Source organism: Stenella coeruleoalba (genome assembly GCF_951394435.1).
Source record: "Stenella coeruleoalba genome assembly, chromosome: 20".
In the NCBI taxonomy this organism is placed as follows: domain Eukaryota; kingdom Metazoa; phylum Chordata; class Mammalia; order Artiodactyla; family Delphinidae; genus Stenella; species Stenella coeruleoalba.
The window spans coordinates 7,240,322-7,256,244 of NC_137166.1; the positions used below are offsets into that span (position 1 = coordinate 7,240,322).

The following is a 15,923-nucleotide window of genomic DNA, read 5'->3' on the forward strand; positions in this document are numbered from 1 at the left end:
TGTCTCCAAGGCATGTGTCCCAAGCTGTAAATATCTCCTTTATGGACCTGCTTCCTTCTTTCATGCTGTCTTCCCTGTGCAGACAGTGATCAGATTTTATTCAGTGCATGGCACATAGTCAGCTCACAGGAAGTAACTGCTGAAGGAATGAGCAAATGCATGACTCAATGAGCTTTTCCTTCAACTCTTAAGGGGCAGAACATGTGCTTTGCAGGTGGTTGTAAAAATCAAACGAAGGGCGTGAAAAGGTCGTCTAGCGCCTAGCACATCGGGTGACTTGGAAGCAGAGGCTCTGTTTGCCTTCATCTGTATGTGCAGCCCCACACGTGAGAGGCCCTGCCCTGTGCCTTGCTAGTCAAGAGGCAGCCACAGGCTTCTTGTGCATGTCCCGGGCTTGATTCTCAGGGAGTCAGTCCGCAGAGACATTTTCTAGCTGCAGCATGAAACTGGTCAGACTGGTTGAGGCATAAACTGTGAATTTTTCCACACACAGCAGTAACGAACATGACTTGGCAGCCTTCTATGGCCAATGTGCTCAACTTTGGGAAGAAATCACTTTCCAGCCAGAATTCAACGAAATCCTGCAGTCTGGCTTTGAAATTCCTCAACTCGAGGGAACTCCCGTGAGAAGCAGTAATCTCAATAATCCCGCAAAGCACTGGCTTTGGAGTTTGGCAGCCTTGGGTGTGCAGTATGACTGTAGAGCTTTCTACGTGAACTTGAGCCTGCTTCCTCGTTTGTATAAAGGGGGGCAATCCGTAACTTTTGGACGGGTGGTGAGTACAAGCGAAGGTCCCTTTGACCTGCGTCTGGGGATTGTGGTTAGGATTAAATTAAATAATGGTTATGAAAGCACCTGATCCAGGGCCAGACCATCGTAGTCAGTGATTTGGAGCCAGACAGACATGCATTCCAATCCCAACTCAGACCCTCTGGATGATTCTGCCATGTTGGGCAAGTTACTGTCTCTCTCACCTACAGTCATGGGGATGATAAATAACCCCAAGAACTGTCATACAGATTCGGTGAGAAGCATGTGGAGCATTTCACAGGGCCAAAAACGTTCAGGACCCAGGATGAGAGCAGAGGCCCACCAAACCTATGTCCACATATAGCAAATTGTTAAGTAAAATACCGTTCTCTCCCGCCTTCCTTTATGCACAGAGCTTCAGAATGTTGTGGAACTGTGCTGTCTGATACGGCAACCACCACCAGCCATGCGTAGCTATTTAAATTTAAATTTAATGAAATTTAAAATTCCCTTTCTCGGCTGCACTGGCCATATTTCAGTAGCCTAGATATCTGGCTGCTACTGCTTGGACAGAGAATATTCCTTCATTGCAGCAGGTTCTAGTGCCCAGTGCTGGTCTGGAAGGATGCATGTGAATTCAGAATCCCAGGACTCCTTGGCATTCTGAGCTAGAAGCAGGTGGCAGAGTGAAGGCTGGCCTCTGGGCCCAGGCTTCCTGCCTCCTTTTCTTGCCACTGCGTGGAAGCCCCAGCCAGCCCTGGCCTCCCTGGTGGGTCTGAGGGCTGCATCCAGCAGCACAGCCTGCCCTTAGGAGGACAGAGGCAGCTGCTGCAGGCTGGCTTGGGTCATTTGTGCAGGGAATTCAGGGATCCCAGGCCACAGTTGGGGTCGGAAGGGTGCCCCTCTGGGTGGGCACCCTGTGGCCCTGTGAATTCCTCACCCAGTGAAGAAGGGACACTGATGGAGAAAGGCCAGAGCAGGGGGCCCCTCTGGCCTGGGTCTAAGAGCAGAAAAGGCATCTGACACAGGGCCACGCACAGAGTGAGCTCTTGAGAAATGGTGCCTTCTCTTATTATTGGGTCTTCATTTTTGCATTTGAAAACAAGACAAAAACCGAATCTACTGAGCCAGGAGTTGGAACCATCCCTTCTAGCTCCAAGATGCCAGCCCCGCCCCTCCCTGGAGCCCTGCAGGATGAGGGCAGGGTGGCTGGCAGGGACTGTTGGCACCGCCCATGCCCCTTGGGGTCCAGCCCCGCCTTAAACAACCCCCGCACAACCCCTACACAAACAGGCAGAGGGTGTCAGTGGGCCCCTCCTTCCTTTGACCCCAGCTGGCCCAAACGCCGGAGAAGGTGGGGCAGCTGGGAGGCCCCAGACTTTTGAACACACTTCAGTATAGCCCATTCTATGTGGAAGGTACTTTCCACTTGGGAAATGTTCCAAGCGCTAAAGGAAGACCTTGTGCCCTTTTAGAGACCTTGCTTCACCTTTTTCATTCATTCATCGTTCATTCATTTATTTAAAATATCTAAGGGCTTAATGAGAACCCTCTGAGTACCAGACCCTGTGATGGGCTCAGAGGATAAACTGCTGACAAGACCAAGAGTCCCAGCCCTCTGGGAGCTTTAACAGGAAGCTCATTACACCTGCCATCAATGTGAGCGAAGAGCTGCAGGTGCCCTTAGAATATACAAACCCACTGAGGGAGTCAGGATGCCAGACCTGAAGGATGAGAAGGGAGTAGAATCCCCTGGAGGTTGTGCCTTCACTGGGCTGGTCTCAGAACCCCCAGGTAAGTTCAACCTGCAGCCGGGACAGGAGCAGAGGTCTCACGGGAAGAGGACAGGGTTGCAGGCAGAGGGACAGCGACGTGCAAAGGCCCCAGACTGAAGGGCATTTGAGAAAGGACAGCATCCCCTAAGGCCCTTCCCTAATATGCTTTTGGACGGGATGGAATCAGAGCCGCCGGATCTGGACACATAGGCCATGTCTGTAGCTCAAATTTCCCCTTTCAACACGCAGGTGGGGTGACTTGAAAGTGAAGCAAGGAGACATTTTTAAGGGACAATAAACAGCAAATTAAAAAGCGTGGCCGGAGCTACCCTTCCCAGCACTCGCTCTTCTTTGCAGACGGCTCACGCAGTGCCTTTTTAAAATACACGTGCTAAACTTCTTAGCTTGGTTCCAAGGAAGCAAATCATTTCTAGAGCTTGATAAAAGGTTATAAAATCCTGCAGTGTGTGGGCAGCGGAAGGGAGTGTTTCCTCTCTGTGTATCAGCCGCAGGCTGAGGCCTCCACAAGGTGGGGGTGGGGTGGGAGGTGTGGTGGAGGTGCGCAGGCCTCAGGATTTGCCACCTGTGTGCTTTGTGACACCCCCATTGCATCCTGGAGCCAGGAGACACCCCAAGCGCTGCACTATGGAACTTCCCAGAGTGACGGGCACAGAGGCCAGCGGCTCAGATGATGATTTTGTGGGACACGGCCGTTCATTCAATAGCCCTGAATCACATGGGGAGAAAGTTAATCCCTTTTTCTCTTCCAATCTTTCCGTTGGGTCAAGGCGAGAGTCTCAGTTAAGTGCCACTATGTCTTTGACACCTAATACTTTTCCAACGTTCTCTTTAAGGAAGAGATCAGGTCTTGGCAAGAGCATCAGCATCAGGCTAGAGCTCAGGACCTCTGCTTTATTACCAGCCCTTCACGCTCATCTGCTCTTCCATCTGCAGCGCGCAATGGCAGCGCGCAATGCTGCCTTTCCACTGGGTCGTCATGGGTTTCCTTCCAAATGAGTTAAGGGAAGAGTGAGTTGATTTAAATGAAAACATGATTTTGTAAATGTTAATAGAGGTGATAGGAAATACAGTGAAAATCATGACAGAGATACACAAATGACTGCAGCTGGGGAAATGCTGGAGAGAGGAGAAAGGACCCAACTCTGGAGTTGGACAAAGCTGGGTTCAGATGCGGGTCTTCCGCCCACTGGTTGGGAGGTGCCTGAACTCCTGCATGGAGGAGCCTGGAGGGTGAGAGAAGCCTCCCTGGGCATGGAGGAGTGTCTTCTGTTCCCTAGGCCTGCAGGGCCCTGAGAGAGGTCAGGGTGACCCTCTGGGACTCTTTCCAGGAGTTAGGCCTGCTCGGGAGATCCGCAGAGTTATACCCCTTACCAGCTGCAAGGAAGGGTTTAGAGCCAACCTTGGCTCTGCCACCGGGCTGTGTGACCTTGGGCACATTCCTTAACCTCTCCGTAAAATGAGGCTAACCTGAGGATCTCTCCCATAGATTGTTTTGATCATTAAGTTAGGTAAGGAAAATACAATGCTTAGCAAAGTACCTGGCACATAGAGTGCATTGAGTAAGGATGAGCCATCAAAACTGAATTGAATTGAATTTGGATTCATTTAAATTAATTAAGTCATGAAGTCAGGAAGTTCTGGAGCCAGAAGCCTCTGTAGCCTTTAAAACCAAACCCAGAGCCCTGGCAGCATCAGTCTAATTAAGGATAGCGTCTGGCCCAGGGGTCATTTTTAATGTAAGAACAGGACTGTTCAACATCAGGGAGACGGGTAAGCAACGGGTGATGAATCCCCACCACGGACTGTCAGGCCAATATTTAAAATGATGTCATAGAAGAATATTTAACATCATGGAGAGATGTCTACATACACAAGTAGGTGGAAATAGTATGTATAGCAGTAGACTAAATAGTAGGTACATATTCAGCCATGAAAAAAAATGAGGCCCTGATACGTGCTACAACACTGATGAACTGTGAAAACATGCTTCGTGAAAGAGGCCAGCCACGAAAGACTACATATTGTATGATTCCATTTATATGAGATATCTAGAAGAGGCAAATACACAGAGATAGAAAGTAGATTAGTGGTTACCTGGGGCTGGGGGGGGATGGAGGGGTTGGGGGGTGGGGAGCTGATGGTTAAAGGGTACAAGGTGTCTTTTGGGGAAATGAAAATGTTTTAAAATTGCTTGTGCTGATGGTTGTACATTCAACTCTGTGAATATGCTAAAAACCATTGAATTGAACACTTTGTTTTGTTTTTTTTAAGATTTTTTTTTAATGTTGACCATTTTTAAAGTCTTTATTTAGCTTGTTACAATGTTGCTTCTGTTTTATGTTTTGGTTCTTTGGCCGGCAGGGCATGTGGGACCTTAGCTCCCTGACCGGGGATTGAACTCTCACCCCCTGCATTGGAAGGCGAAGTCTTAACCACTGGACGGCCACAACTAACTGAAGCCCGCTCGCCCAGAGCCCATGCTCTGCAACAAGAGAAGCCACCGAAATGAGAAGCCCGCGCACCGCAATGAAGAGTAGCCCCGCTCGCCGCAACTAGAGAAAGCCCGCGCGCAGCAACGAAGACCCAACATAGCCAAAAAAAAAAAAAAAGAAAAGAACAGCTCATTTTGAATTTCAATATTAACGAAATTAGAGCCAAAGTCACTTCCTGAGTGGGCTCACATCTCCCAGGACTCAAGCCATTACCTTGTCCATGTGGAGGGGCACTGCAAACCTCTTGAGGGCTGGGACGGAGGTGAGCCTGGAGTTCTCCTCGAAGTTCTTGTTCAGGTTGGCCAAGTAGAAGAGCTGGTAAAGGCTGCTGTCCTCGTAGGCAATGACGTCGAACAGAAGGCAACCGTCCTCTTCGTAGGCATTGACGTGATGAAACACCACCATGGGGTCCGTGTAAAATTTGGTCAGCACGGGCTTCCTCGTCCTTTGGTCAATGATGTGAATGTAAGTCTGAAAGGAGATGCACATCAGTGGTCAGCTCTTCCTCTGCAGGCCCAACACAGCGGCATCAGGCAGGGGACAAGACCCAGCCCTGCCATCCACTTGCTTGTGACCCTGAAGCATTCCCTCCCCTTTATGAGCCTCTCTGTACCACCTCCAGACACACGCAGAAGTGCTGAGGGAGGAGGGAAGCTTTGCTGCCAGGGCCCCTTCCTCACCAGGAGGACAGTACCCAGGGAGATACAGGATCTGAGAGTGTACCGTCTCCCCAGCCTTCACTTGACTGTGATCCAGGTGGGCAGCGACAGGCCAGCTCCCAGGCCAGGCCAGGTTGGGGAGAAACAGTCAGGTCCAGCCCTCTAGGGCTCCTCAGGCCCCATTGGTGGCCAGCGCCCCTAAAGCCCCTCCTGGGTCCCCTCTCCTGACCTTTGCCCGCTGCAGGTGTGGTTTTCCCAGTAACCCGGCAGCCCTGGAGGGCTGCGGTGCTGAGTGACCGGTCTAGTCAGGGAGCCCACGTGAGTATCGGCTCATTAGGCATCCTCAGGCACCTCTGGGTGTCACAGGCAGTATCACTCTGGGTGTCAAGTAGCCATATCTGCAGCCCCAGTTGCCTAATCCAAGGAAGAAGGGGTATTTTCTTTCGTTTGGCAGCTCTGGCCTAACCATCCTCCTTCTGAAAGGAGGGAGGGGCTGCTCCAGGCTGCCATTTCCCCACCTCCTCTGGCTCATTGCTTCTTTCTCTCCTTTCCCAGAATCAGGCTTTGAAGTTAAGTGGGGGAGGGGCGAGGAGTAGTGTACAGAGGAGGAGGGCATTGGGAGGGAGGGTGGGTTTGGGGAGGTGAACACAGGCGTGGTTATTGTAGGCTTTCTTCCCCATAAACCCAATCCCAGGGCCAGCCGCAGGGACTTCTTGGAAAGTTCTCCAAATGCATTCCAAAGCCCTTCCCAGGGCTCTGTGCCCAGTCCTCGGGGGCTCTGTCTTCTCACTGTGGGACTCCCCAGGGCCAGAGGTCCCCAGGGGCTGCAGACTGGAGGCCTAGGGGGCCCCGACACTCCTGCTGGCGGGACGCTCGTGGTCCTGCGGAGCAAACCCACTTCTGCAGGCTCCCTGCTGGCCCCCTTGCCCAGCTCATTCAGTCCACAAACATTCATATGAGGGCCGAAGACACATCAGACACTTTCGGGGGAACTGGAGAGATAAAATAAAACCACCCGCCCACCTTCATGGAGCGTATAATTCAGTGGGGGTGAGGCCAAGGTCAGTGATCAATATATACAACACGTCAAGGATGACGGATGAGCACGACTGAGAAAATGGAGTGGGGGGTGGAGAAAGCCTGTCGGGGGCTGGGGGTTCTGTGATAGACAGGCGGACCTCAGGGACGGGGGAGCGTAGAGCGAGACCGGGATTGATCAAGGGAGGAAGCCATCTGGGTAAAACCATTCCAGGTGGAGGGGACACAAAATCAAAGGCCCTGAGGCAGGAACGTGTTTGGCAGTTTTGAGGTGTAGGAGGCGACCACGTGAGCAGGAAGCCAGCGGTTGGGATGAGGGCATGTGGGCCTTTATGGGCTGGTGAGTGAAGCCTTTGGATCCTATTCTGAGGAAGACGGGAAATCACCAGAAGGTTCTGAGCAGAGGAGGGATCTTGCCTAACCCCTTTGTTCCCTCGAGGACCTCACTCTCCTCCTTGAGAATACAGGCATCATAGAGGCGGCAGTCACACACGGGACACATATTTGCATGGGAACATGAAGATGCACGTGCTGCACAGAAAGAGGAGTAGAAGGGTGTCGGATGGATGGTGGTGACTCCCTCTGGAGGGGGCTGGACGGGGAGGTGGGAGGAAGGGGACTTGATCTGTTGCTTTCTACGCTTGCGTGCTATTTGAATAGATGACACGGAGAATTACTTGATTATTTTTCACAAGTAACAAGAGCAAATACTTACATACACCTATACACGAATAATGTATTCATACCCACATGTATACACACATGCAGACATCACATATACAGGACACGTACATGACAGGCACACAGATATTCTGAGCACTCCACTCAGGTGTACCTAAACTGAAGACGTTTCTGTTACACCATCCGGTGGGACGCCCTATCATCATGATGTCTAAATAATCTGTGACATCCCCTCCCCGCCCCCCAGCAGGGATGCTGAAAGGGCCCTGTCAATGGGTGGCGGAGGCTGGAGGAGGCCAGGCGCCGCTCAGGGCTGACGAGCAGTCCCTTTGCTGCTGGGCGAGTAGGGGCTGCCTTGGATGCTGAGGCTGCCTCGCCCAAGGTCCCACGCTCTTCTGCGGATGGTCTGCTCTACTGACTTATGGACGTCGGGGCATAAAGGCCCAGCCCCTTGCCCTAACTGGGGACCACTGTGAAGGACCATCCCAGCTGCAGAACTCGCTGGAAGGTCGGCTCATGCCTCTGGGGAGACTGCGTGGCAGCTGAGGGCCTCCCTCCTGAAGCCACCGCTGCCTGCTGACCTCCATCTTGCTCTCGCCATCCTCGTGCTGCGGGGTCGCCGGCCCTGCCTTACCTTGTCCTCCCTGTGGAAAGCCAGGCAGGAAGCCCAGCTCGCGCCCCGGAGGTAGGCAGTTGCCATCTTGAGGATATCCATCTTGAAAGGCTGCTCGAGGAAAACGATGTAGCTTTCGGTGACTCCGAAGCTGTGGTAATAGCTCGGGGAGAGGAGCGAGAGCGAGGCGATGGAGCAGAACACCTCCATGTGTTTCAGGGGGCTCAGCCCCTTCTTCCTGCCCCCTAGAGAGAAGCCAGCCTCAGGGGCAGCACAGGGCCTGGCGGACCCCGACGGGGCCACCGTCTCCTGCAGCGCGGCCTCTCAAACCCACCCGGCCACTGAGAAGAACCTTTGAATGAGAGCCGACAGCAAACGGGGTGAAGGGGCTGCTGCCTGGCTGATGTAGGGACAGGGCCCTTCCCCCGTGAGATCTGGTCTGGCATCCAAAACCACTGCATCCCCAGGCTCTGGGCCTCTGGACCACGGGGCCTCTGGGCCAGGCATGTGCAACTCCAACACAGGGCTAACCCAGCCTCCACCTGTTTTCTACGTAGAGGTTTATCTGGACCGTGGCCCCTGCAGGGTCCACGGCTGCTTTGCTTTCGAGATTCAGAGTTGAGCACACGCAACGGAGACCATACAGGCAGCAAAGCCTCAAATACTTATTTTGTGGACGTTTACGGAAAACATTTGCCAACCCCTGCTCTGGAGCAATGTTCCTCACTTTCACGTGCACGCGGATCATCTGGGCGTCATGACAAAATGTGGAGTGTGACTCAGCCTGTGGGGTGGGGCCCGAGGCCCTGCATTTCCGTCAAGCTCCCAGGCAGTGGGCTAGCTTCCCAAGGTTAGGCTTTGATATGTTACTGAGAACCATCATTTGACGTGTACTTCACGGGGTTTCTATGAATTTCTTTTGGCATTGCCCGTTCTGAAACACCTGGGAATGAGACTAAGTGTCTATGGTAATGTGACAGATTGTGACAGTCAAGGTAGGCTGTACGATTCCCATTTTACAGGTGGGAAACTAGGGCTTGGTGGGACGCTCCATCATTACAGCCAGAGGCACAGGGTTAAGCCGGAAAGACACAGGCTCCTTAGCCTGGCTGCCTACTCTGTTATTAGAGGGAAGGGAGAGACCAAGGGAAATCCTGCAGGAGTCCAAGTACCTTGCTCAGCATCCACCACGAAGGTGCTCAGAACTATTCTGTTTTCTTTTTCCTCTGCAAGGATGAGTCACCCGCTGGCCAAAAGGCCTCCCAACCCAGGCCTGGGGCTGGGTTATAATGAGTTACATGCAAGCGTCGCCACCTTTCTTGTGGCCACCTGTGCACACTGTAAACAGCTGGCTGGTGGGAGGGATGCTCTGGGTTGTGGGGCAGTTCTTTTCTTCACCAAACCAATGGAACACAAAGCAAACTGAAAGGAAAGGCACCCGGGCCTGGGAGGCAGGACACAGGTGTGAATCCCAGCAAAGCTGCCAGCCTGGACCAGGTGTGCAGAGGGTACCTCCTGTGAGCCGTGCGCATGTCACCTGATGCCCCTGGGACTCGCAGTGCTCTGTAATATGAGGTGGCAAACTCAAATGGCTAGACCACCCCCAGGTCTGCATTCTAGGATCCCAAGCCAGACCCTATATCCCTTTATTGGCTTAATTAATGGCAGTTCCATTTAACAAGAGCATTGTACCTTCTGACCTCCGGGGCTCCCATCTGCCAGCAGAGCCTGGAATCTGCTGGGGGGGGGCGGGGGGGGCTCTACGGGACTGTGAGGGAGGGGAGCCAGCAGGGATCACAGATGGAAACCAGCCTTCCTAAACCAGAAGGTCTAGCCAAGCACCCTCATAGTTCTGTCTCCTGAGCCTGCGCAGCCACTCTTGGAGCCACACTCCTGGGTGTGGCTCCCAAGAGAGTCCTGGACAAATAAGGGCTAGGAGCCCCGCCCTCCTCCCCCTCAGGAACATAATCGGTCTGGGCTCCACGCCGGGTTCCCGCCCCTAAATGGAGAAGGTCCAGGAGGCCAGCAGAACAGGGTGGGGATCTGGAGTGAGTGCCAGCAGGGCTGAGCTCCCTGAACAACCCTGGGAGCCTGGCTTAAGGCGCTGGGATGAAAGAGGACAGCACAGCCCTGACATACAGAGGTTTGTCAGAAAACTAAAAAAAATGAATGAAAGAAAGGAAGGATGGCTGATGGCTGCATGATGGCTGGATGATGAATAGATTAATGGATGGATTGATAGGTAGATGATTAATGAATAATGGATAAATTAATGAATTAATGAACAGGAACCTAAAGAAAAGGAGGTTGGAATAGCAAAGGGATTCACTTCTTCCAAAAGGAAGCCTAGCATCATTTCTTTTCTCCTAAAGGAGAAAAGTGAGTTCACGGTCCTCTGAATCATCTGTGCAGGTAAGTGTCAGATTGAGTGCTGTGTTATCAACCAAAATCAGAACTCTTCCGAAAGAGCCACCCTTGGTGTCTGTACTCCATTACAGCCTCAGAATGACCCACCTGATACTGTGGCAGGGATCTTAAAGATCACATATTTTGTCTTCCCCTTGTCCACGATGGACGTACCAATGTTGAGAACATTTCCAGCATCATCATAATGAGGATGTGATGTTGCCAGATTTACAGCCACATGTTTACGATAGTCAACCTGCAAAACATGACAGCCACCTGGTTTTTGAAAGGGGAAAGGGTGAAATCCTATGAAAAGCTGGCTGACTCCAGGTTCAGAGAGATGATGGTTATTTTTGCACATCTCCTGATCTGAAAATAAGGCAGACATCACCTTTAAAGGAGATGTTTCCTCTTGCAACCTGATGTAACCTCGAGGGGGCCTCCCACAGCTAATAGGCTGCAGGGGACTTGGTGAGCTACATGTGTTTTCTCTGACAGCTGTTCCTACCCTGCCACCTGGCCTTGCCGGCAGAGAGGCAGCCTTAGGGCTAATCTTGGCCACTTCTTTGGTGAAGCTATTTAAATTCTCCCCTTTTGCATCCCACAGAGGCATAAATCTCCAGGCCTCTCTCATAGGGTTATTCTGGGAACAGAAAGGTTACAAAAACATTTGGTCAAAGGGAAAAGAGACTAAGGAGCTCAATAATGATCCCGACTCCTAACAGGCCACAACCATACAGCAATGGGGTGGCCCGGGAGCCAACGCCTGCCCTTCTTCCCCCAGAATAGCACAACCTCCTCCAGCCAAAAGTCAGGCGATACCTCGTTCTCTCCTAGTAATTCCTCTCTGCAGCTCTGTGGAAAGTGTACATCAGTTGGACCTACGCCGCCTAACCTAAAAGGAGCTGGACGTAATTTCACAGCTAAGGAAAGCACTCCTTCCAAGGGATCATTAAATTGTATTGCAAAGACATCCAGGCTTTGAACTGCCAGCTGGAGAAAACTGAAAGTGGGTCTATTGATCTTCACGAAAATGTAGACTTGATTCTACCCAGGAAAGGTATCTGCTTGGGCACTGATTTTTGCACCCTTGCTCTGTGCCTAATGCCTCCCTCTTCAGGTCAATACAAGGCAGGGCTGCTGGGAGTCCTGGGTGGCCCAGTATAGTCATTCATTCAAATTTCCATTGAGGTGCCACTCAGTGTCAAGGAGTATGGATGCTGTTAGGGGTTGAATTGTATCTTCCAAAAAGATATGTTGAAGTCCTAACCCCTGGTGCCTAAATTTGGAAATAGGGTCTTTGTAGATGTAATCAAGTTAAAAAGAGGTCATTCTGGATTAGGGTGGGCCTTCACACAATAATTTGTAGCTTTGCAAGAGATTGGATTACAACAATTATTCGTTGTTCCTATAAACCAAGGAACAACCACCAGAAGCTGGAAGAGGCAGAGAAGGATCCTCCCCTAGAAACTTCAGAGAGAGAATGGCTCTGCCGATACCTTGATTTCAGACTTCCAGCCTCCAGAACTGTGATAGGATACATTTCTGTTGTCTTAAGCCACCTAAGATACATTTCTGTTGTATTCCTTTGTTATGGGAGTCCTAGGAATGAATACAGACACAAAGATGACAGGACACAGTCCTGCTGTAAGGAAGCTTAGAATCTAGTGCTAAGTGCTGAGCTGGGAGAGCCCAAGACCCAAGGGCATCAGAGGAGGGCTCCTCTGTGAGTTCCTGCAGGCTCCTGGCCTCCTGCAGGGGGTCCCTTTCTTGAGTCAAGAACTGAGGCTGGCTGTAGATTTACTGATACCTTCTCCAGGGTTTCCAGGGTCTGGGGATTGATTTTCCTGATGTAATTGGTCTCTGTGGTTGCATAAAAGTCTTCTCCACACTTCATGATGTTGATCAGACAGTTGTCTGTGAAATCAGGGATGGTGTGGGACAGGTAGGAGAAAGCTCTGGGGAGGAAGCAAGTCAACGGGGTCAATGGCTGTGTCCACCCAGCTGGAAAGTTCTACTCGAGATGGTTTTAATTTTCCCACCACTTAAAACACTCTACTTCAACTAAGGGAGAAAAAGTACTGGGTCCTAATGGGTTCCTTGAGGAATCCTGAGGACTCAGAGATCAAGTTACCCAAAAATACCACCACATTCAATCAGCTAAGGAGGGAGTCAGCTGAGACAACAAGGCTGCCCACTGAGCCCTCCTGGGCTCCCCAAATCCAAAAGTCTCCTGCACCAGAGCCATCAAGACCTGGTGGATTGTTCTGAAGTATTTTAAGAAGCTCTACAGAAATCATATTCATACCCATAACAGCCCCCCAAAGACTAGCAAACCAGCTAAGCTGCTTTGCGCAGGAATGTGAGCCCACCCTGGTTACCCAACTTTGTCCAGGATATTAGATTTTTGAAAAAGAAGAGTAAACTAATCATGAGTTAAGAACTGATCACTTGATTAGAAGGCAAACTCAAAGCAGGAAGTCCTGACCCCGTGTACTGGTTAGTGCTCCCCCTACTGGCAAACAGTGTAACAGCAAGGAGGCCCCACAGGCTGCAGTTTTAAATTCATTCCCTCCCCCTCCCCCAGGCTCCTCCCCCAGCAGGGAATGGGAGTTCCCCGCTTGCTGTGTGCCGGACTCAGCACTGGACGCTAAGACTGGAGAGATGATGTCAGTTCTGGGAAAGTAGAAGCCAGCCTCCCTCTCTGGGCCAGTCTACCCCTAAGACATTTCACAATCCTTCTATGTCTAAAGAGTATCAGAAAGGAGGTACTGATGGCTGGCCTGATTCCCTGGCCAACAATTTAAGTGTTGAACATGTATGTAATACATTCATATACATCACAACCCAGATGATTTTAACTGTATACAACTGAAAATTTCCCCCATCCTTCCTCTCATCAGTTCCCCACTTCCCTCATGCATCCTTCCAGAGTTTCTGCACATACGAAAATAAATCTAGATTTCCCCGTGCCTTCTTACACAAATTATAGCATACTATATGCTCTTTCTACACTTTGCTTTTTTTTTTTCCACTTAACAGTATATCTTGGAAATCTTTCATTTGGAACATAGAGAGCAACCTCATTCCTTTATTTATACCTGCCTGGCATTTTCCTGTAGTGTTACTGTGATTTATTTAACCACTCCTCTGTTGATGATCATTTGAGTTATTTTCAGTTCCTCCTCATAACAAATAATTCAGCCATGAATAACCTTGTACATTTGTCATTTCAGACACAAGCAAGTACCCCTCTGGACTGAAGGGAATGTGCATTCGTAATTTTGGTAGATAATTCCAAAGTGCTCTCCCACCAGCTATGTGGGAGAACACCTAACAAATCTGTCAGATGCTCTTTGCCTCTCCTGCTGTCAGTGATCAAAAACTGCGTAGCGTATGTGGTCAAAGGCCATCACGGGAAATTTTCCACCCAACCTACAGACAGCTATCCAGAGCAAACGCTGTTTGTTTTGACTGCAAAGGACATTGGAAAGCAGGACTAGATTCAAAATGGACAGTTACTTGGAAAATATGTTTTTGCAGGGGTCCGGATAGGCCATTGTTCCAAATTCTGACACCACAATCCTGTTCGCTTCAATATTGGCATTGTAGGTATCACTTCTCAGGTATTTGCTCCTGTAATAGACTTCACCTGAAAGAGAAGCAGCAGAATCATCCCAGACTGACACCTTTACAGGGCTTTGAAGTTGATTTCAGCCATTCCAGGGATTTGATGGGCAGCGGGGGGGTTGGGGGGGAGGGGGGAGGGAGTCCACTGGGACAGTCCCTTTAATGTGTGTGCTAGATAAAACAAGCATTTGGAGGGAACTCTCACACACATTTCGGCAAGGTTGAGACTCACAACAATATGTCCAGGTAAGTATTCCTGTTCCCAGCCCCATCTTCATATGAGGGAACTGAGGCTCAGAAATGTTCCATCCCGTTGCCCAGCATCACCCAGAGAGGTGCTGACCCAGGCCATCAACCACCCCTTCCACCATATTTGTATCTTTCCAGGTAAGGTCCAGATTTGGAGGATTAGTCCAGAAGGCCCCATACTTAGGCTAGGTTTCTCCAGGGCCCAGTTCAGTTCTGGGGGCCCTACACTGGCAATTTAGCCCCTGGAGTAACATTTCATATCTCTTTGCAACCAGGGAGCACCCTTATACCCAATTCTGGACACAATAGAGGGTCAGTACATGTGTTGATGACACTGCAGAGAATCTGACTCACTCCAGAAAAGCATGGACTCTTGACTAGTCCACCAAGACCAACCTGAAAATATATCAGATGGTTCTAGACCTATATTAATTTCCTATGGCTGCTGTTACAAATGATCATAAATGTAGTGGCTTAAAACAACACAAATTTGTTATCTTACTGTGTTGGAAGACATCGTCTGAAATGGGTTTTACAAGGCAAAAATCGAAGTGTCAGCAAGGCTAGTTCCTCCTGGAGGCTCTAGGGGAGAACGTAGAAGCTGCCTTTATTCCTTGGCTTGTGGCTGCATCACTCTGAGCTCTGATTTGCTGTCACATCTTTTCTGACTCTGACTCTCCTGCCTTCCTCTTTCCTTTATGACTACACTGAGCCCACCCTGATAATCCAGGACAATCTCCCCATCTCAAGGTCCTTAACTTAATCACATCTGCAAGACCCTTTTACCAGGTAGAATAGCACATAATATATTCACAGGTTCCTTCTGGGGAGAGAAGGGGGAGGGAAGGGGAGAGAGGGGAGAGGAGAGAGGGGAGAGGGAAGAAGGGAGAGAGATATGGAGGGAGAGAGATACATATACTTTTCACGGGTGTGGGTGAGTCAGGAGAGGCTTCACAGAGGAGGTAGCACTTGACAAAGCCCTTGAAGGATAGGTAGAATTGAACTGCAACAGATCCGGGAGGTGGGGCTAGGAAGAGGGTCAGGTGTTCCCATGGACTCTCCCCAGAAAGTCTGTAAGCAAAGACCTAGGGGTGGGGAGTACAGCCCACTTCCTGGAAGGGCTAAGTCAGTGTGGGCTGGAACACCAGGCACTTGGGAGCAGCAGGCATGAGATGAGGCTGGGAGTCAGGTGGGGACCTTACTAAGTCTTCAGGGCTGTGAATACTGAGGCCTTTGACCTTTGTAGTGGCCTATCCGGGCCCCTGCAAAAACATATTTTCCAAGTAACTGTCCATTTTGAATCTAGTCCTGCTTTCCAATGTCCTTTACAGTCAAAACAACCAGCGTTTGCTCCGGATGGCTGTCTGTAGGTTGGGTGGCTCATTTGAAACCTCTAGGGTTTTTTTTTTTTTTTTTTTTTTTGCGGTACGCGGGCCTCTCACTGCTGCGGCCTCTCCCGCTGCGGAGCACAGGCTCCGGACGCGCAGGCTCAGCGGCCTTGGCTCACGGGCCCAGCTGCTCCGCGGCATGTGGGATCCTCCCGGACTGGGGCACGAACCCGCGTCCCCTGCAATCGGCAGGCGGACTCGCAACGTCTGCGTCACCAGG

At 50.7% G+C, this 15,923-nt stretch overlaps 1 protein-coding gene across 1 annotated transcript in view; it reads right to left on the minus strand.

Annotated features, from left to right (window-relative positions):
- The window catches only part of BCO1 (beta-carotene oxygenase 1), an 81,218-nt gene that overhangs the window by 8,696 nt on the left and 56,599 nt on the right, over positions 1-15,923 (minus strand). The window contains exons 10-14 of the mRNA XM_079906849.1: positions 13,959-14,088; positions 12,247-12,394; positions 10,545-10,692; positions 8,052-8,275; positions 5,253-5,510 (exon numbers count right to left, since the gene is read on the minus strand). Coding sequence (XP_079762975.1) covers positions 5,253-5,510; positions 8,052-8,275; positions 10,545-10,692; positions 12,247-12,394; positions 13,959-14,088 — 908 coding nt within the window. The remainder of the gene's footprint in view (positions 1-5,252; positions 5,511-8,051; positions 8,276-10,544; positions 10,693-12,246; positions 12,395-13,958; positions 14,089-15,923) is intronic.